The following is a 21,723-nucleotide window of genomic DNA, read 5'->3' on the forward strand; positions in this document are numbered from 1 at the left end:
AGGACAACGTATAAGAAATTCCATGGTGAAGAAAAGTAACTGATATTTCTACTGTTTTTTTCCCCTCTCGCCCTCTAGAGCTCCGCTCGCGTCCTCAAAGCTGCGGCTCCGCCGTAGCCACTTCCGGGATTGCGGGCGTGTGTAACAGCTTCCATCTTCCGGTCAGCCGGAACCACTTGCACGGACTCTCGTGCTGTGAGGGGTGTGCGTCTTCGGAGCTCCCGGAGGCGGTGCCAGGCCAGAGTGGCCGCTGCGCTACCCAATCGTCAAGGAGATTGTTGAGGTAGAAGCCAATGAGAAATCGAGCGTGGAAGCGGCGATGACCCGAGGATGGAGGCACCCAATTGAAGCAACATGGGGCTCTGTCACAAGTGGAGACCGCTGGGGCTCCAGCTGCGGCTCCTGGGGTTGCAAGCCCGCGAGCTACACACGGTGCGTGAGGTATGCAGAAGTTTCCGGCCGTGTAGCCCCAGCCAGAGCCCAGGGCACAGGCTCAGCCAGGGCTAGCTGTCCCTAAACCTGCTGAGTCCCTGTCGTCCCCCAGCCTAAGCCCTGTATCTCCCACTCCCCCTTAAAACCGGGGATTACATGCCCACGAACCCCTCCCACCCCCAGAAGTAATCACAGGATGCGTGGTTCCTCCTAACATAGTTTTCCTTCAAGGCCTCTGTGCCGACCCCTCCACATGGGTTGGCAGAGCGACGTGGCCTTTTTGAGGAGCTGTGGACCGCTCAAGTGAAAAGGTTAGCAAGCATGGCACAGAAGAAACCCCAAACTATTAAGATATCACTTCCTGGAGGCCAGAAAGTGGATGCTGTGGCTTGGAACACGACCCCATACCAACTAGCGCAGCAAATCAGGTATCCGGCCAGCACTGTATCAACCCCAATTGCCCTTCCATTTTCTCTGCATCTGAAGGGGAACGAAAACATGATCTTCTTGTATCTGTGTCCTCCCTCCCCCCACACCCCGCCCTTGTCTGTACTCTCATTAAGAGAACATTTTCTTTTAAAATTGTATTTGTTTTGGGTGATATATGAGAGCAGGTACACACCTGAAGCTGGTCATAATTTTTGGCTTTGTTTTGGAGGTGGGGTTCGAGGTAGGGTCTCCCTCTAGCCCAGGCTGACCTGGAATTCACTATGCAGTCTCAGGTTGACCTTGAACCCAAGGCGATCCCCCTACCTCTGCATCCTTGAGTGCTGGGATTAAAGGCATGCACTACCATGCCCGGCTTAATTTCTGGCTTTTTAAAAGAGGTCTGGGGGGCTGGAGAGATGGCTTAGCGCTTAAGGCATTTGCCTGCAAAGCCAAAGGACTTGATTCCCCAGGTTTGATTCCCCAGGACCCATGTAAGCCAGATGCACAAGGTGGTGCATGCTTCTGGAGTTCGTTTGCAGTGGCCCTTTGTGCCACCACGCCCAGCACATCTTAATTTTTTATTTAAATATTTTAAATTTTTATTTAACCCGGGCATGGTGGCGTGCACCTTTAATCCCAGAACTTGGGAGGCGTAGGTAGGAGGATCACCGTGAGTTCAAGGCCACCCTGAGACTCCCTAGTGAATTCCAGGTCAGCCTGAGCTAGTGTGAAACCCTACCTCGAAAAAACAAAACAAACAAACAAAAAATGTATTTAAGAGAGAGACTTAGATAGATAGATGATAGATAGATAGAGATGTATGTATGTATGTGTGTATGTGTGTGTGTGTGTATATGTGCATATGTATGTATGTGTGTATGTATGTGTGTGTATATATGTATGTATGTATATAGATGTGTAGAATGAGCACAACAGGGTCTCCAGCCTCTGCAAACCAATCCAGATGCATGTGCCACTTTGTGCATCTGGCTTACGTGGGTACTGGGGAATTGAACCTTAGACTTTGCAGGCAAGTGTCTTAACTGCTAAGCTATCTCCCCCCACCTTATTATTATTATTTTTTTAATCTTGAACCTCTGACCTTCCTGCCTCCACCTCCTGAAGGCTGGGATTGCAGGCTTTCGTGCACCAGCATTCCTGGTGTGTGCAGCCAACTGAGTTGTATACCCAGCCCCTCCCTTCTTGTTTTTCTTTTTGAGACAGGCTCTCTCTGTACTCCAGGCTGGTCTGGAACTTGAGAAAATTCTGCTGCAGCCTCCCAAGTGCTAGGAGTACATGTTTGAACTCTCCCCCCACCTCCCGCCTGGCTAGTCTCCTTGCCAGACATGATGGCACAGGTTTATAATCTCAGTATTCAGTAGGTAGAAATAAGAAGATAAAGAGTTCAAGTCCAGCCTGGGCTATCACAGAACCCTGTCTCAAAACAAAACAAAAAACTAAGGGGTTGGGAAGATGACTCAGTGGTTAAAGGCACTTGCTTGTAAGGTCTACTTGTCAGGATTCAGTTCCCAAGCCACCGACATAAACTGGATGCAAGCATCTGGTGTTCATTTGCAGCAGCAAGAGGCCCTAGCATGCCCCCCCCACCCACACACACATGCATGCAAATAAATAAAATGCCTTTTTTTCCCCCTTGTTTTGGTTTTTCAAGGTAGGGTCTCACTGTAGCCCAGGCTGACCTGGAATTCACTATGTAGTCTCACAGTGGCCTTGAAACCACAACGATCCTCCTACCTCTGCCTGGTGTGCGTTTTTATTACTCTGGTGTGGGTTTTATTACTCTGAAACCTCATTTCCACTTTACAAGTTTAGAGTTGCTTTGATAGTAGCCTCTCTCTTTCCCGGTGGATTGTAACCTTCACTTTTTCTTCATGTGCACTCCCTCCTGCAAAAGTTTAACCCTGGCTGATACTGCAGTGGCTGCTCAAGTGAATGGAGAACTTTATGATTTGGAGCGGCCCTTAGAGACAGATTGTGACCTCAGATATCTGACATTTGATTCCCCAGAGGGGAAAGCGGTAAGTTTCTTCCACGTGGAGAGCATGTTGCCTTGTAAACTGAATAATATTTAAGCAGGATTCCCTAATTTTTCTTTTGCCTTAATTTCTCTGGAAGTGGGACCTAATTACAGACCTTATTGAGCATTCGGCACTTCCTAAGCTGAAAACATACAATTAAGCAAGTGCCATTTGTACTAGTGAAAAAAGGGAGAGCTGAAAAACAGATGTTAATATACCTATTCATCCTCCATAAGTCTTGGTTATATACAGGTTAAGTCACCCATGGTGTGTTTTCAATTTGATTGTTTTCTGTAACTGAGCACACATCCTGGTGACCTCCCCACTTTGTCCTTTCATGCCAACTCAGGTAACATAGACCTTGTCTATTAAAATTAGAAAAATGGAAGCTGGGCGTGGTGGCACACACCTTTAATCCCAGCATTTGGGAAGCAGAGGTAGGAGGATTGCCATGAGTTCAAGGCCATCCTGAGACTACATAGTGAATTCCTGGTCAGCCTGGGCTAGAGTGAGAGCCTACCTCAAAAAAAAAAAAATAGAAAAAAGGAATTCTTTAATGATCTGAGTATAAATAAGGCTCCAAATCTATGAGTGGTTCTGTCACAGTAGATTATTCCTGGACTAGAAAACTGTGGCACTATAAAACCAAACAGAAGGGCTGGAGGGATGTCTTAGTGGTTAAAACATTTGCCTGCAAAGCCAAAGCACCATGGTTTGAATCTCCAGGACCCATGTTAGCCAGATGCATAAGGGGGTGCATGCATCTGGAGTTCATTTCCAGCGGCTGGAGGCCCTGATGTGCCCATTCTCTCTATCTGCCCCCCCAAAATAAATAAAAAATAAAACCAGAGGGCTGGGAGAGCTCATTGATAGAGTGCTTTCATACCGTGGTTGAGAGCCTGCGTTCAGTCTTCCCCAGCACCACAAAAAAAGAAAAAGAAGGGGGGAAGACAACAACAATAACAAAATACCACAACTCGTAAGAAACCATTGTTTGGGGGTTTTGTTTGTTTTTTAATATTTTTATTTATTTGAGAAAGAACCAGACAGAGTGAATATGGGAGCACGGGGCTTCCTGCCACTGCAAATGAACTCCAGCTGCATGCACCATTTTGTACATCTGTCTTTATGTGGCCATTGCAGAATGGAACCCAGGCCATTAGGCTTTATAAGAAAGCTCCTTTGAGGGCCAGAGAAATGTCTTAGCGGTTAAAGCCTGTGAAGCCTATGGACTCCGGTTTGAGGATCGTTTCTCCAGGACCCACATTAGCCAGATGCACAAGGGCGCGCACACATCTGGAGTTCATTTGCAATGCCTGGAGGCCCTGGCGTGCCCGTTCTCTCTCTCTCTCTCTCTCTCTCTCTCTCTCTCTCTCTCTCTCTCTCTCTGTCTGCCTTTCTCTCTCTGTCTGTCACTCTCAAATAAATAAAAAATGAATAAAAAAGTTTTTTAAAAAAAGAAAGCTCCTTTGACCACTGAGACATCTCTCTAGCTGTCTTCTAGGTGTGTGTGTGTGTTTGCACATGTGTGTGCAGATGTGCATGCCCTGTGCACATGCATGCATAGGCTGGGGTGTAACGTCAAGTGTCCTCCTCTGTCACTTTTCCACTTTCTGTCCCTGAAACAGAGTTTCTTATAGAGTGTTGAGCTCCCCATTCTTTTTTTTAAGTTTAAAAATGTTATTTATTAGCCAGGTGTGTTGGTACACGCTTTTAATCCCAGCACTGAGGTGGCTAAAGGAGGAGGACCACCATGAGCTCAAGGCCAGCCTGCACTAAAGTGAGACCCCTGCTTCAAAATTACAAAAAACCCAGCACTCAGGAGGCGGAGGTAGGAGGACCGCCATCAGCTGAAGGCCCATAACATCTGGTGATGCCCAGCTTTTTACACAGGTGCTGGGAAGCCAGATACACAAGAACACATGCGTCTGGAGTTCATTTGCAAGGCTAGAGGCCCTGGTGTACCCATTTCCTCGAGACAGTGTTTCACTCAACCAACTAGAGCCGCTGACTTCTCAGTCAGACTAGCCGACCAGCCAGCCTTAGCCATTCTCTAGTGGCTGCTCCTCACAGAACTGGGATTACTGGCCGGCCTCACCCAGCTGTTTATCTGAGCGCCAGTGCGAGGGGACCACACTCTAGCTGAGCCAGGCCTCAGGCCCTCATGCTTGCCCTGGAAGCGCTCGCACCCATTTTCCCATTTTGCTTTTTCCTTCTTTATTATTATTATTAATTTATTTTTTGTTTTTGTTTTTCAAGGTTGGGTCTCACTCTAGCCCAAGCTAAACTATAATTCACTATGTAGTCTCAGGGTGGCCTAGAACTCGTGACAGTCCTTCTACTTCTGCCTCCTGAGTGCTGGGATTCAAGGCATGCATCACCACACCCAGCTATTTTTTTATATATTTTTTTTTATTTGAGAGAGGGAAAGAGTCAGAGGGAGAACTGGCACACCAGGGTCTCTGGCCTCCAGGGCTGAGGCTTTTTTGTAGCCAAAGAAGAAAGGTTGCTGGCTTCCTGCTTCTGTTCTTCTCCTTTACTTAATGACCTTTTACTATGTAGTAGTCACCCTCAAAATCTAGTGCTTGGACTGCAGGGATGGCTCAGCAGTTAATGGCGCCTGCCTGCAAAACCTTATGATCTGGGTTCAATTCCCCAGTACTCACGTACAGGCAGATGCACAAAGTGGCGCATGTCTGTAGCTCATTTGCAGTGGCTGGAGATTCTGTCTGTCTTTCTCTGCTCTTCTCTCTCTCCTCACAAATAAATAAATTAAAAGTTTTTTTTTAATCTAAATTCTTCATTTTGTGTAGTCTGTCTTAGAAGAACCATACCAGTGTTCCTACCAGCTTCTCTGAGAAAAGGATCAGAGATCTGGGAGTTAAAAGGAAGTTTGTGAACTTAAGCTTTTGCTTTTCTTGTGGTCTCAGATATTCTGGCACTCTAGTGCCCACGTTCTGGGGGCAGCAGCCGAACAACTACTGGGTGCTGTTCTCTGCCGAGGTCCAAGTACAGAATGTGGCTTCTTCCATGACTTCTTCCTGGGAAAAGAGAGGTGAGTAGTTCAAGAGAGGCCGATGATTTTGGTTTCTAAGACTGTTTTCTGGGACCTCAGGCAAATACAATTTGGAGGAGAAAGCTGGAGGAGGTCCTCTAAAGGCCTCAACTGTAATATTCGTATCAGCTTTCCCCACTAGGTCATGTCTCTCTCCTAACACTTTTTTAAAAAATATATATATTTTTTTTGGCCTGGATATCCATGACCTCACAGTGTCTGACACTACCTACACAAGACCATCATAATAGGAGGAAAAAATCATGACATCAAAATAAAAGAGAGACTGATTGAGATTAGGAGAATGGAGTTTCAAAGGGGAAAGTGCAGGGAGGGAGGGTATTACCATGGGATATTTTTTATAATCATGGAAGTTGTTAACAAAAAAAATTTTAATATTTTTATTTGAGAGAGAAAGAGGCAGATAAAGAGAGAATGGATACATCAGGGCCTCCAGCCACTGCAAACTCCAAAGACATGTGCCACCTTGTGCAGCTGGCTTATGTGGGTCCTGGGGAATTGAACCAAGGTCCTTTAGTTTTGCAGGCAAGTGCCTTGACCGCTAAGTCATGTCTTCAGCCCCTAACACTTTTTGACTCTATATATTTTTCAGATTCATTCACTTAGCCTGTTTTATTTGTTTTCAAAGTAGAATCTCATTCTAGTGGAGTTGACACTGGCCTCAAATTCTCAGCCATCCTATTTCAACTTCCTAAGTGCTGGGACTAAAGGCATGCACTACCATACCTGGCTTCGACCTTTATTTATTTATTTATTTTTAAGCTTTATTTTATCACTTATCCAACACACATCAGAAAGCATATCAACAGTGCATCTTATAGGAAGTCAGCTTACAACAAAACTGAACAAGGCAATTTTGTATATAGAAAAAGTTTTCAGCAAAAAGTATGCAATACAGTTCATTGAAACACAGTGTTCATACATTTTAGGTGTAAAATAAAAGTCCTTTGTTACTCAGCAAGAAAATGCAAGTTTGAAAGACTTAAATGAAAATCAGAAATTCAGGGATTTGAGAAAAGAACCTCTTGGTACACATCTATCTACATTTATAGTCCCACTTAGTAATTAAAATAAAAAACCCTCACAAATAAGACACCACACACATGCACACACAAATTAAAACCTCCCGGAGTGCTGGGATTAAAGGTGTGGGCCAACACACCCGGTTTCCAGGAGGTTTTAATTTCCAGATTGCCATCAGCTGGGGACCTAGCATTTTTTAACACCAAGTTTATGGGGGCCACCTGAATCAAACCACCATACTTTCTTAGAGGCAGAACTTTACTCCCTAGCCACAAGCTAGTCACTCCCAGCCAATGAAGTCCTCTTTCCAGGACAGTCCGGGGGTCTGACTTACCTGCTTTGGAACGGATTTGCCAGGAGATTGCAGCGGCTGCTCAACCATTCCGGAGGCTCGTGGCTTCCAAGGATCAACTTCGCCAGCTCTTCAAGGTAAGGTGACAGAGCACAGCTCTAAGAAGAGGAGGACGCTGTCTGACAGGACATCTTTGACTTTGCTGTTGTTTCTGCCTTCTTCCAGGACAACCACTTTAAGCTTCAGCTAATTGAGGAGAAAGTAACAGGTCCAACAGCAACAGTATATGGGTGAGTCTTGTCAGGGGTAAAGAAAATGGGGAGTTAGGGAAGCCGTGAGAAGGCCAAAGTGGGATAAAGGAAGGAAGAGAGAAGATAAATACTCCAGAGAGAGAAATGAAAGATAATTGGTTTTTTTTTAATGTGCCTTTGTGTTCTTTGCCTACAAAACAGTTCCTTTCTGTCAGCTAAAAGCCTTGAATGAGAAAATGATAGTGAAGAATCTAGAAACCAATACCTGGCCTCCTCTTTCTTCCAGATGCGGCACGTTGATCGACCTTTGCCGGGGTCCCCACCTCCGGCACACGGGACAGATTGGAGGGCTGAAGCTGCTCACGGTCAGTTGTGGGGTCACGTGTAAGCCGGTGCTCCTGTCTGTGCAGAGCTGGCAGAGACAGGGAAGACAGTCCTCTCTCCCAGCCCATTTTTGCTCTCATGCCTAAGGAGGGAAGGGAGGTGAAAGACACTTTAGTCCTCCCCCATTCTAGAATATGCTAGTTTTTGTTTATTTTTAGCTTTTTCAAGGTAGGGCATCAGTCTGTAGCTCCAGGCTGGCCTCAAATTTACAGCAGTTCTCCTACCTCAGCCTCCTGAATGTTGGGAGTAAAATGGGTACTATCACACCCAGCCTTAGGGTTTCTTTTTGTTCTTTTTTTTTTAGTTTTTTGAGGTAGGGTCTCACTCTGGCTCAGGCTGACCTGGAATTCACTGTGTAGTCTCAGGGTGGCCTCGAACTCACGACGATCCTCCTACCTCTGCCTCCCAAGTGCTGGGATTAAAGGCAGGCATCTCCATGCCCGGCAGGGTTTCTTTAAAAAAAAAAAAAAAAAAAAGGCCTTTCAATGTAAATTCACTGTGTAGTCTCAGGGTAGCCTTAAATTCATGGTGATCCTCTTCTGCATCTCAAGTACTGGGATTAAAGGTGTGTGCCACCATGCCAGGCTATTTTATTTATTTGAAAGAGAGCAAGAGAGAGAATGTACTTGCTAGAGCCTCCTGGCACTGCAAACAAACTCCAGACACATGTGCCACCATGTGCATCCGGCTTACATGGGTACTTGCAAGGAGTTAGAAAGGGGCAGAGGGAGAGAATGGTCACGCCAGGGCCTCTAGCTGTTATAAATGAACTCCAGACGCAGGTGCCAGCCACCTTGTGCATCTGCCTTATATGGTTATTGGGGATCTGAACCTGAGTCTTTAGACTTCACAGGCAAACCCCTTAACCACTAAACCATCTCACCAGCCCCCAAAATATATTTAAAAAAAAAAATTTGAGCAAGGCACTTGGATTGCCACGAGTTCAAGGCCACCCTGGGACTGCATAGTGAATTCAGGTCAGCCTGAGTTAGAGTGAGACTACCTCGAAAAAGAAGAAGAAAATGTTCTTTCTAGATCTCACGAACTAAGGATGGGACCAGGTAGCAGGGACGTAAGAGATGTGTGGAACAAAAAGCCCTGTACTGCACCTTTAACCATTTACACGGTCTTCACACCAGTGAAGTATGTGCTGCAGGGAGATCCTGCTGTTGTTCGTATCTTTAAAACGAGACTTCCTGCCATGCGTGGTGACGCACACCTTTCATCCCAGCACTCAGGAGGCAGAGGTATGAGGATACATTTTTAAAAAACAGTTTGAGCGAGGCACTTGGATTGCCACGAGTTCAAGGCCACCCTGAGACTACATAGTGAATTCCAGGTCAGCCTGAGCTAGAGTGAGACCCTACCTCGAAAAACAAAAACAAAAGAACAACAACAAAAAAGACAGATTACCTGTACTGCTGGGAAATCCACAAAGTAGCGACAGTGTAAACGGAGCTAACCCTGTTGGAAGTGTTTGAGGAAAAGTGCTGTAAAATGTAGATTCTAGTCGGGCATGGCTGCGCACACCTTTATCCCAGCGCTCGGGAGGCACAGGTAGGAGGATCGCCGTGAGTTCGAGGCCACCCTGAGACTACATAACGAATTCCAGGTCAACCTGGACTTCTAGAAACTCTACCTCAAAAAAACAAAGTAGTTTCTCTCAAATTGTTTGCCTATAACCCTAGCACTTGGGAGGTAGAGGCAGGAGGATCATGAGTTCAAGGCCATACTCAGCTACATAAGGAGTTTGAGGCCAGCCTAAGCTCTATGAGAATGTCTCAAAAAGGAAGAAAGCAAGCCTGGTGTGGTGGCGCATGCCTTTAATTCCAGCACTTGGGAGGTAGAGGTAGGAGGATTGCCGTGAGTTCAAGACCACCCTGAGACTACATAGTGAATTCCAGGTCAGCCTGGGCTAGAGTGAGACCCTACCTCAAAAAAACAAAAAAAAAAAAACAAAAAAAACACAAGACAAAACTTTGTGCTTTCTTATTACTTATTAGTGCCATCATTAAAGAAAAGGACCAGGTATGGTGATGCACGCCTGTAATCCCAGCACTCAGGAGGCAGAGATAGGAGGATCACTGTGAGTTTGAGTCTAGCCTGGGACTACAGAGTGAGTGCCAGGTCAGCCTGGGCTAGAGTGAGACACTATTTCTAAAAACCAAAAAGAAAAAAGAAAAAAGGAAGCCAGAGGTGGTAGCCCACACCTTTAATCCCAGCACTGGGAGGTAGAGTAAGAGGATTGCTGTGAGTTCAAGGCCACCCTGAGACTCCATAGTGAATTCCAGGTTGCCTGGGCTAGAGCAAGACCTCACCTTGAAAAACAAAAAAAAAGGAAAGTCAGAGGATTTTGAATTTCCTATGACTAGAAAAAGGATATTATTGAAAGGTTGACTTTTGTAGCAGCTGTGTGGCATCTTGATAAGAGGTGGATAGACTGATATTTGACCATAGTTTAGTCATTATTAGGAGGGGGTGAACAAAGTACAAGGGTACCAGTAGGGCCATGAGAATGGGGAGAAAAAGACAGAGGATGTAGACAGGGTGGTCTAGAGGATGAAGGTGCCATCCTATTGGTGTTGATGGAAGGAGAAAGTATTGTGAAAGTTGAGATGGGCTGGTCGACAAGGGTGTTCCTATGCTACTTAAAACTGAGGCTTGATAATGGTGGATAGTTGGATGTTTATTTTTCTAGGTGATTAATATAACAATGTTAGGCTGAAATGCTTGGACTCAGGTCACTTTCCCCAGTTAGAAGTGAAGTTTCTCCTCAGAGAATGGGCCTCACAAGTTATGCTCCCAGTTTACCAGCAGGTCATGATTAGACTTAGAAGAAATTCAGGATCTGAACAGAACCTCAAGTGTGGGTATTATCGTTAAGTCACTGTAAATTTAAAAGAAATTCGGTACCTGGAGAAAAAAAGTACTCAAAAGTTATTCCAGTAAGAATTGATCTTTTTTTTTAAATTAGATTGTTATGCTCTATGGAAAAAAAAAAAAACAACTGAGGCTTGAAAGAAACGTCATGTGCCTTTCAGTCCTTTCATCTGCCCTCCATTCCCTCTCCCTTCTCACAGAGCTCATCGTCCTTGTGGAGCTTGTCAGAGGCCCCTGAGACACTACAGAGAGTGTCGGGAATTTCCTTCCCCACAGCAGAGTTGCTGAGGGGCTGGGAAGTACAGAGGGAGGAAGCAGAGTTGCGGGACCACAGGCGCATTGGGAAGGTACAGACCTTGGCAAGAGAGGGAGGTGGGCATACGGGTTGGAGAGGGAGGAAGGAATAACCCATAGTAAATCCCTCCCTCCCCCCACTTTCCCCTTTGAAACTCTACTCTCCATCATATTCCCTCCCGCTCTCAATCAGTCTTTTTTTTTTATTTTGATGTCATCATCTTTTCCTCCTATTATGATGGTCTTGTGTAGGTAGTGTCAGGCACTGTGAGGTCATGGGTATCCAGGCAGTCGTAAGGAGTTCTACCTTTGCTTTGGCTTTTACATTCTTTCCTCTACCTCTTCCACAATGGACCCTGAGCCTTGGAAGATATAATAGAGATGTTTCAGTGCTGAGCACTCTTCTGTCACTTCATAGCACCATGGTGCCTTATGAGTCATCTCGAAGTCACTGCCATCTGAAAAAAGAAGCTTCTCTAACCAAAAGTGAGAGTAGCATTTAATATATGGGTATGAACATTACAAGAAGTGCTTACTGGGTAGTTTGGTGAGCATACTATATACATTTAGCCAGACAGCAGCAGACATTACACCCCTAGGGCTCATGACTACCTCTGTTGTGGGTTTTCAGTATCAGGGATATATTCCCTCCTATGGAGCGGGCCTCCAGTCCAATTAGAGGGCAGTTCATTTTCACCATAACAGACATGCCACTATTGCACCCACTGGCTCATTTGGCTGGCTGGCCAAATTTAAGGCTTGCAGTGTCCACTGTTGAGGCAGGGTTTCACTCTAGCCCAGGTGAACCTGAAATTCACTCAGTAATCTCAGTGTGGCCTTGAACTCCCAGTGATCCTCCTACTTCTGCTTCCCCAGTGCTGGTATTAAAGGTGTATATCACCATACCTGGTTAGTATGATTTCTAAAAAAATATTTTTATTTGCAAGCAGAGGGAATGAGAGAGAGAAAATGGGCAGGCCAGGGTCTCTTTCCACTGCAAATGAACTCTAGATCCATGTGCTGCTTTGTGCATCTGGCTTTACATGGTTAACTGAGGAATTGAATCCAGGCCATCAGATTTTGCAATCAAGCACCTTTAACTACTGAGCCATCTCTCCAGCTCTGGTTTGTTTGTTTGTTTGTTTTGTTTTTTTCTTTTTTTTTTTCTGAGGTAGGGTCCCACTGTAGCCCAGGATGACCTGGAATTCACTCTGTAGTCTCAGGGTGGCCTTGAACTCACAGTGATCCTCCTACCTCTGTCTCCAGAATGCTAGGATTAAAGGCGTGCACCACCATGCCTGGCTGTTTTTATTTTTTAATATGTATTTGATTTGCAAGCAGAGGGAGACAGAAAGAAAAGAGAGAATGGGCACACCAGGACCTCCAGCTACTGCATATGAACTCCAGACCTATGTGCCACCTCGTGAATCTAGCTTTTTGTGGGTTCTGGGGATTTAAACATGGGTCACCAGGCTTTGCTGGCAAGCATCTTAACTGCTGAGCCATCTCTCCAGACCCCCTGACCTCAAACTTGCTGTATAACCAAGGATGCCTTTGAACTCCTGATCCTCCTACATCCCCATCCCAAGTGCTGGGGTTACAAGCATGCACCACCACACCTGGCCAAGAAACGCGGTTGTGAATGTTCTCACTCAGAATGAGCAGCTCCATCGTTTGTTTCTCCCTCCAGAGCTTCCCCTCACTGACAGCCACCATTCTTCTCTAGGAGCAGGAGCTCTTCTTCTTCCATGAGCTGAGCCCCGGGAGCTGCTTCTTCCTGCCTCGCGGGACAAGGGTGTATAATGCCCTTGTGGCCTTCATCAGGGTAAGGAGGGCCCGAGTCCAGGAAGAAGGAAATGAATGACAGCCTCGAGAACTTAAAGATGTTCGAGTTGGGCTAAGAGAGTTGATACATGCCCTCAGTAGGCTGAGGCCAGCCTGGGCCACATAGCAAGACCCTGTCTCAAAGGGAAAATGAGATGGTAAAGTGTTGCTGACCATTAGCAAGACCCTATAGTTGTGTGATTGGCAGTGAAGGAACGTAGGAAATGGATACGACATTTAAAAGCTTGTGGCTTTGGTCAGCATGGTCTGGGAGGCCAGGAACATGACCCAGCAGCCTGCCTGCATCAGGTCCTTCCAGTTACATTGACTTTCCCTTTGCAGGCTGAGTACGCCCGCCGTGGCTTCTCAGAGGTGAAAACTCCCACACTGTTTTCAACAAAACTTTGGGAAAAGTCAGGGCACTGGGAGCATTACAGGAAAGACATGTTTGCCCTGCAGTCTCCAGACCCTAACTCTAACTCTCAGAGCGGCCATGCCAAAGGTACACTCGCCCTCAAGCCTATGAACTGCCCTGCCCACTGGTAAGTTAATTGCAGGAGGCCTGGGTACTCCCAGGGCTGGGGTAGCAGTCAACCAGCTAAATGTAGAGGGGTAGAAAGCATCTTGGGAAGTTGATTTGAACCTTGATCCTGCCCTGTAGCAGGCTGTCAGTTTGGGAAAACCAGTCCTCCTCTTGGAACTCAGTCTCCTTACAAGTAGCTGCATGTCCATCACAGAATGTGGACGTAACAAGTGATGCTGTTACTCTGTAACCAACAGGTTGGCCTGGGGCCCAGGCACTGTGATGAATGAGACTGACAGCACTTAGCGGGAGGACGTGCCATGCGGGAGAGGGGGATAGCTCGTGTTGCAGAGGAGCTACGCAAGCAAGGCTGGGGGTGGTGGGACATGCCTGTAATCCCAGAACTTGAAAAGCACAGGCAGACAGCTCATGAGTTTGAGACCAGCCTAGGCTACGTAGTGAGAACCTGTCACACAAAAAAAGAACTATAAGAAAAGAGAGAAGCCAGGTGTGGTGGTGCACGCCTTTAATCCCAGTGTTCATGAGGCAGAGTTAGGAATGCTGTGAGTTCAAGACCACCCTGAGACCAGAGTGAATTCCAGGTCAGCCTAGGCTAGTGAGACCCTACCTCAAAGAGAAAGAGAGAAAGAACAATAGGAAGAGACGAAGTAAGCCAAACTGGGAGCAGGACCGGTGTGCCAGGCTAGTTACCCCCGCCTGAGCCTTCTCTGCCCCACCCCAGCCTGATGTTCGCCCACCGGCCCAGATCCTGGCGGGAGCTGCCTGTGCGTCTGGCTGACTTCGGTGTCCTGCATCGGGCAGAGGCCTCTGGCAGTCTAGGAGGACTAACCCGACTCTGGGGCTTCCAGCAGGATGATGCACACATCTTCTGCACATTGGATCAGGTGGTCTCTCTCTGCCTTCCCAAAGCCTGTCTCAAACCCCTCTTCAATCTATTTGTGATGCTTCACTTCTCTGACCTGTAGTTGTCCATGCTGCCCTCGATTCATAGCCAAGGGTGACCTAGTCCTCCTGCCTCTGCCTCCTGAGTGCACCACCCTGCCTGGAGTGAATGGTACTGGGTATGGAGCCCAGGGCTCGGTGCGTGCTTGGCAGGCATCCACCAGCTGAGCTTCATCCTCAGCCCCCCCCTCCCCCCGTTGCCCTGTTTTACTATAGATACAATCTGCCCCTGCTTTCTTCTGTTGCCTCTCTGGGCTTTTCTGTCCATTTCCCCAAAACTACTGTGAACCTGAATAACCATCTAACAGGCACATGCTCACCCACCCTTATTTGCTACCCATAGCTGGAAGCAGAGATCCGAGGCTGTCTTGACTTTGTCCGCTCTGTGTATGCCGTTCTCGGCTTCTCCTTTCGCCTGGCACTGTCCACACGGCCATCCGGCTTCCTAGGGGATCCTTCCCTGTGGGACCAGGCTGAGCGAGTGAGTCGGCCATGGGGAAGCAGGGGCAGAGAAACTGCTCCCCAGTGGAAGAGGAGGGGAGATGGTAACCAACGTTCTCAGAAAGAAGCAAATGTTGAAGAAGTCACTTACTGTGGGCTGAAGGGCTCTCCTGCTCATGAAGTCTTAAGGCATATTCCTCTCATTCACTCTATAGGTCCTTCAACAGGCCTTGGAAGAATGTGAAGAACCCTGGGATCTTAACCCTGGAGATGGTGCTTTCTACGGGCCCAAGGCAAGCTGGGATCCTGCAGAGAGTTTTATTTATTCATATTCAGTTTTTTTTTAAATATCTTACTTGCCGGGAGTGGTGGTGCACACCTTTCATCCCAGCACTCAGGAGGCAGAGGAAGGAGGATCACTGTGAGTTAGGGACCACCCTAAGATTGCATAGTGAATTCCAGGTTAGCCTGAGCTAGAATGAGACCCTACCTTGGAAAACAACAACAAAATTAATTAAAAAAAAAAAATATATATATATATATATATTTTTTTTTAATTTTGTTGTTGTTTTATATATTTATATATAAATTTAATTAATTTAATCATATTCAATTAAATATATTATATATAAATATGTATATAATATAATAATTACATATATATGTAAAAAAATATATATATATTAGGGGCTGGGGAGATGGCTCAGTGGTTAAAGGTGCCTGCCAGCCTGGGTTCAGTTCCCCACTGCCCATGTAAAGTCAGATGCAGTGTGGCACATACTTTTGGAGTTTGTTTGCAGCAAGTAGCCCTGGTGTGCCCATAGCCTCTGTCACTCTCTTTCTCTCTCTTCTTTTTCCTTTGTCTTAAATAAGTCAAACATATATATATATATATGCATATATATATACATATATATGTGTATATATATGTATATATATATGCATGTGTGTGTGTGTGTGTGTGTGTGTGTGTGTGTGTGTGTGTGTGTGTATGCATATATATATGAGACTACATAGTGAATTCCAGGTCAGTCTGGGCCAGAGCCAGACGACCCTACCTTGATAAACCAAAAAAAGAAGAATGAAGCTGAGTATGCTTATACATGCCTGTAACCCTGGCTAGTTAGGCGGCTGAGGCATAAAGTTGTCATGTTGAAGGCCAGCCTACATAATTTAGTGAGAGGCTGTATTTCAGTTTTTAATATATTTTATTTTTATTTATTTTTTTGAGAGAAGGAAAGAGGCAGAGAGAGAGAGAGAAAGAATGGGTGTTCCAGGGCTTCCAGCCCCTGCAAAGGAACTCCAGACACGTGTGCCACCTTGTGCATCTGGCTTACATGGGTCCTGGGGAATTGAACCAAGGCCCTTTGGCTGTGCAGGCAACTGCCTTAACTGCTAAGCCATCTCTCCAGCCCCTCAGTTTTAATTTTTTTATTTTATTTGCAATCATGTGTGAGTGGGGGGTGGGGTGCATGACAAGAACTCCTGTTGATGCAAATGAATGCCCCTCCTGCTGTATGTGGGTAGCTGGGGAGTTGAACCCAGGATGACAGGCTTTGTAAGCAAGCACCACTGAGCTGTCTCTCCAGCTCCTGTCTTAATTTTTTGTTTGTTTGTGGTAGGGTCTCACTCTAGCCCAGCCTACCCTGGAATTTACTATGTAGTCTTAGGGTGGCCTCAAACTCATGGCAGTCCTCCTACCTCTGCCTCCCTAGAGCTGGGATAAAGGCGTGCACCACCACTCCTGGCTTTACTTTTTTTTAATATTTATTTATTTACTTGTGAGGAAGTGGTGGGGAATTGGCACACAAGGGCTTCATGCCACTGCAATTGTACTTCAGTTGCATGCAACATTTTGTGCATCTGGCTTTACATGGGTACTGGGGAGTTGAATCCAGGCTGGCAGACTTTGCAAGCAAGCAAGCTTTCATTGCTAAGCTATCTCCCCAGTTCCCTATTTTTCAATTTTTTTTGTTTGTTTTTGTTTTTGTTTTTCAAGGTAGAGTTTTGCTCTAGCCCAGGCTAACCTGGAATTCACTATGTAATCTCAACAGTGGCCTCAAACTCATGGTGATCCTCCTACCTCTGCTTCCCACGTGCTGGGATTAAAGGTGTGCACCACCACACCCGGCTTCCTATTTTAAAATTTATTATTTATTTTTTTGTTAGTTTTTCGAGGTAGGGTCGTGCTGTAATTCAGGCTGACCTGGATTTCACTATGTAGTTTCAAGGTGGCCTCGAACTCATGGTGATCCTCCTACCTCTGCCTCCCAAGTGTTTATTTATACTTTTGAGGTAGAGATTTCACTCTAGCCCAGGCTGACCTGGACTTTACTATGTAGTCTCAGGGTGGCTTCAAACTCATAGCCATCCTTCTTCCTCTGCCTCCCAAGTGCTGGGATTAAAAGCATGTGCCACAATGCCCAGCTTTTATTTCAAATTTTTTTTTTTTCCAGGTAGGGTCTCACTCTAGCCCAGGCTGACCTGGAACTCACTCTGTAGTCTCAGGGTGCCCTCGAACTCTCGGCGATCCTCCTACTTTTAACTCCCAAACGCTGGGATTAAGGCCATGTGCCACCACACCCAGCTTTATTTCAAATTTTTGAAAGGTCTGGTGATGTAGCTTGATGTAAAGTGTTTGCCTAGCTTACACAAGCCCACAAGTTCAGTCCATAGTACTGGAAATAAAGAGTTAAGGACCTGCATTGAGCTGCATTGAGAGTTGGAAACAGGAGACAGGTAGGCCACCCTGAGACTACAGAGTGAATTCCAGGTCAGCCTGGGCTAGAGTGAGACCCTACCTTGAAAAAGCCAAAAAAGAATGGCATTGTCTCTAATTTTCCTCTTGCCCTTCCACCTTCCATCTCTTCCCCAGATTGATGTCCACCTCCATGATGCTCTCGGTCGGCCCCATCAGTGTGGGACAATCCAGCTGGACTTCCAGCTGCCCCTGAGATTCAAGCTCCATTACAAAGGGTACAGAACTGTGGCCCGGCCCCCTTTCCCTTGACAGCCCGTGGAAGGAGGCGAGCAGTTTCCCTGTGTACCTTTCTCACACAGTGCCCTCCCCTCCCCGCCTCCAACTGAGCCGCCCTCTACACCCTCCCCTGAGTGTTGAGTATTTCTTGATAAGTAGAAGGTGATTTGAGGAGCACGGTTTGTGGCACTCTTCCATCATTCCACCCATTCCTCTTCTCCTTCTCCTTCCAAGGCAGGCAGGGGCCCTGGAATGTCCAGTCCTCATTCACCGAGCGGTGCTTGGTTCTGTGGAAAGGCTGTTGGGAGTACTGGCCGAAAGCTGTGGGGGAAAATGGTGAGAAATCTGACACCAGATTTCCCGTTCTGGTCCTCCAAGTCAGTCCGTGTTCCAGGTGCTATCCCTAGCCCTATCCTGTTTTCTTCTCATGTCTGCGCCATGCAGCCAACCAAAGTAAACAATTTGCATTCCCTGTTCCCTCCCAACCAGGCCCCTGTGGCTGTCCCCATTCCAAGTGATGGTCATCCCCGTGGGGACAGAGCAAGAGGAGTATGCCCGGCAGGTGAGGAGCTGGAAGCAAAGGGAGGGGCAGAAGCAGGAGCGATACAGAGTCTGGCCCTCTGGCCCTGGGGAGAGACAGGCTGTGCAGAGTAGTAGGAAGGGGCGCATCCCTTAGACCAGGCTTGAGTGGCAGCTCTTCCATGTGCTGGAAATTCTGTATCTGAAAAATGAGACCAGGGCTGGAGAGGTGGCTCAGCAGTTAAGATGCTTGCCTGCAAAACTTAAGAATCTGAGTTTGATTCCCCAGTATCCTCATAAAGCACTAAGTGGCACATGCATCTGGAGCTTGTTTGCAGTAGCAGGAAGCCTTGCAATGACCATTCTCTATCTTTGCCTCTCTCTTTCTCTCTCTCACACATAAATAAATAAAGAAATAAAGCAGCTGGGCGTGGTGGCACACACCTTTAGTCCCAGCACTTGGGAGGCAGAGGTAGGAGAATCGCCATGAGTTTGAGGCCACCCTGACACTACATAGTGAATTCCAGGTCAGACTGGGTCAGAGTAAGACCCTACCTCAAGAGGAAAAAAAAAAAAAAAAAGGAAAGAAATGAGGCCGGGCAGAGTAGCACACACCTTTTATCCCAGCTCTTGGGAGGCAGAGCTGAGAGGATTGCTGTGAGTTAGAGACCAGCCTGGGCTAGAAGTGAGACCCTACCTCAAAAAAAAAAAAGACTAATATTTGCCTTATAGAGACATGTGAAAATTAAGTAAATGAGGGGCTGGAGAGATAATTCAGCGGGCACAGTGCTTGCTGCATAAGCCTGCGGACCTGAGTTTGGATCCCCAGCCTGCACATAAAAGCTGGGCACAGTGGTATGTGCCTGTAATTCCAAGACTGAGGAGCGCAAGGTAGGCCCTAGGGTGTGCTAGCTAGCCGGCGTTCTAGCTGATTCAGTGAGCTCTAGGGAGCCCTGTTACAAAAGAAGGTAGAGGAGCCTGAGGAGATGGCTCAGCAGTTAAAGGGGCTTGCTTGCAAAGCCTGACAGCCCAGGTCCCATTCCCTAGCCACCCTTTTAAAGCTAGATGCAAAAAATGGTGAAAAATCTGGGGTGGTGGTGCACGCCTTTAATCCCAGCACTTGGGAGGCAGAAGCAGGGGGATTGCTGTGAGTTGGAAGACACCCTGAGACGACATAGTGAAGTCCAGGTCAGCCTGGGCTGGAGCAAGACACCAAAAAAATCTAGAAAAAAGTGAAAGGATGGGTGTGGTGGTGCCTGTGAGTCCGAGGCCAGCACGAGACTACGTAGTGAATTCCAGGTCAGCCTGACATGAGACCCTGGTGTGCCCACATATACCACACACCTACTCATGCCCCCCCCCCAAAAAAAAAATCCAGGCATGATAATGCATGCCTTTAATCCCAGCACTTGTGAGGCAGAGTTAGGAGGATCGCAGTGAGTTCAAGGCCACCCTGAGACTACATAGAGAATTCAGGTCAGCCTGGGCCAGGGTGAGATCCTACCTTGGGGGAAAAAAGAAAAAGATGGGCAAGGGTGGAAGAATAATGTCTGACTGGCCTACCTCAAGCTTCAGTGAACTTTACTTTTTGTCCCCAAACCTGTGTCCCAGGTACAGCAGTGTCTGCAGGCTGCAGGACTAGTCAGCGACCTAGATGCCGACCCTGGACTGACCCTCGGCCGGAGAGTCCGCCGGGCCCAGCTCGCCCACTACAATTTCCAGTTTGGTGAGAGACTGGGTTAGCCTGGGACCTTGGCCTGGGTTGTGCCGTCTTCTGCCCACTCCGTCTCCGCAGGTTGGCTGTGTGCAGACTTGGGTGCTCCTTACCGGAGCCGGATTCATTTGCCCACTAAATTCCTTTCCAAGGCTCCTCCCCAAAAGCACTTCTGCCCCTCAGACCTTAACCCTACCCTAAGAGGTTTCCATTAAGCTAATTAGCCAAAGCTAGCATCAGAGAGAAAGGGACAAGAAAGGGTTAAGAAGGCATTAACTGGAGCCAGGCATGGTAGGCAAGCTTATGATCTCAGCCCTCAGTAGCTAGACCAGGAGAATCGGAGCAGAGGGAATCCCAAGATCAGGGTCAGCATGGGCTACAAAGCAAGGCTGGATAAGAGATACGGGGTGTGGCTTGTTTAGGGCACTTGCCTAGCGTATAAAAAGCCCTGAATTTGATAACCCTCCATGGGGGGAAAAAACCCAAGGCGTTTTTAATTAATTGAGCATCTTTGTTCTGTATGTGGGCTGAGTCATGTCCGAGGGGAGTAAGGCTCCTTTGTCTGTGCTCAGAAGCTCAGAGCTCATGACAGCAAGGGCTCCTGGGCCAGACCGCGATGATTCTGCAGTGCGGCACGCCCTCTTACCTCGCCAGCCCTCTGCCCAAGCTGTGCCCGGTCCCTGGGGCTTGGACGTATGTGTTCTACCCCTGCTGTCTCCCCTTTCCTGCAGTATACCCCTCCCCGCAGTTCACAACATAGTTTCTCTGTGTCCTTCTCCATCTGTCTGTCGTTCTTTTACTACTGCCTGGGCCCTGGGTTCCTGAGCTGAAGGCATGTAAGAGCCTGGGCCATCTCCTTACCTCCTCGGTGAGCACAGGACAAGTGCAGTGTGGGCGTGGCTAAATACACACTTCTTTAAGAGCCCCTCTAGCGTGCGCTCCCGCCTTCCTCAAGACTTAGGCTCGAGTTTCTGCAAAGCACAAAGAAAATTTGTTCTGAGACGGCAAACCTGTCCTCTTGTAGTGGTTGGCCAAAAAGAGCAGAGCAAGAGAACGGTGAACGTCCGAACGCGAGACAACCGGCGACTCGGCGAGCGGGACTTGGCTGCGGCTGTGCAGAGGCTGCTGGAGCTGCAGAACACCAGGGTCGCCAATGCTGAAGAGACGTTCTGAGCCCTCGTCCCTAGGTGGGGCAGAAACCTGTGAGAGCCACCAGACTTCCTAACACTTCAGCCCGGCTGTCAACCCAGAATTCCTCCCAGTCCCCAGAAGTGCATGTGTCTTCTGAAAATCGACTTGGTTTGGTGCTGCACAGAGGAGGGAACTGTGTGTGGATATGAGGAGAAGGAAATGGAAAAAAAAAAAAACAACAAAAACTTGCAGCTGCTTGTTGTGTCTTAATCTCTTGTCTCCTAAGGGTGTAAAACGGAGTTCCTCTTTGTCCCATACCCGCAGACGGCTGTCCTTCTGTCGGGTCCTTAGGGCCCTGTGCCCACCCCAGTTCAAGGAGAGTATCAGATCGCTGCGCCGAGGGCAGCAAGTAGATTGGGAAATGGAAGCACTGAGGGCTCTGATACCCCTTGCTCCATGATTCCTGGGGTCACAGGAATACTTCCATCACCTCCATTCCGGTCCTTCCTCTAAGGAGGCTCCAGAGTGAGA

General features: G+C 47.4%; 1 protein-coding gene across 6 annotated transcripts; it reads left to right on the forward strand.

The window, feature by feature from the left end:
- Nucleotides 1–300: 300 nt before the first annotated feature.
- Tars2 (threonyl-tRNA synthetase 2, mitochondrial) lies at nucleotides 301–21,421 on the forward strand. 6 transcript variants are annotated; one of them, XM_045138197.1, is made up of 18 exons: nucleotides 301–441; nucleotides 664–860; nucleotides 2,777–2,900; nucleotides 5,831–5,955; nucleotides 7,311–7,428; nucleotides 7,517–7,581; nucleotides 7,829–7,907; nucleotides 11,007–11,153; nucleotides 12,827–12,925; nucleotides 13,267–13,466; nucleotides 14,190–14,352; nucleotides 14,754–14,891; nucleotides 15,067–15,144; nucleotides 17,727–17,827; nucleotides 18,067–18,222; nucleotides 18,318–18,390; nucleotides 19,959–20,073; nucleotides 21,086–21,421. In XM_045138197.1, exons 1-18 carry the CDS (start codon nucleotides 355–357, stop codon nucleotides 21,232–21,234), a joined length of 2,214 nt encoding a protein of 737 aa, XP_044994132.1. In that variant the 5' UTR covers nucleotides 301–354; the 3' UTR covers nucleotides 21,235–21,421. The 6 variants fall into 6 exon arrangements, 5 of the variants coding, with proteins under 5 accessions (XP_044994132.1, XP_004667089.2, XP_044994135.1 ...); XM_004667032.2 differs by having other exon boundaries at nucleotides 307–441; nucleotides 18,063–18,164; XM_045138198.1 differs by having other exon boundaries at nucleotides 308–432.
- The last annotated feature ends 302 nt before the right edge of the window (nucleotides 21,422–21,723 follow it).

This window comes from Jaculus jaculus, chromosome 19 (assembly GCF_020740685.1).
Source record: "Jaculus jaculus isolate mJacJac1 chromosome 19, mJacJac1.mat.Y.cur, whole genome shotgun sequence".
NCBI classification, from domain to species: domain Eukaryota; kingdom Metazoa; phylum Chordata; class Mammalia; order Rodentia; family Dipodidae; genus Jaculus; species Jaculus jaculus.

Coding starts and splice junctions, on each gene's coding strand:
- Tars2 (XM_045138197.1), top strand. CDS start 355: ATGGGGCTCTGTCACAAGTGGAGACCGCTGGGGCTCCAGCTGCGGCTC. Junction 5,956..7,310: donor TTCTTCCTGGGAAAAGAGAG/GTGAGTAGTTCA, acceptor TCCTCTTTCCAG/GACAGTCCGGGGGTCTGACT. Junction 7,582..7,828: donor CCAACAGCAACAGTATATGG/GTGAGTCTTGTC, acceptor TCTTTCTTCCAG/ATGCGGCACGTTGATCGACC.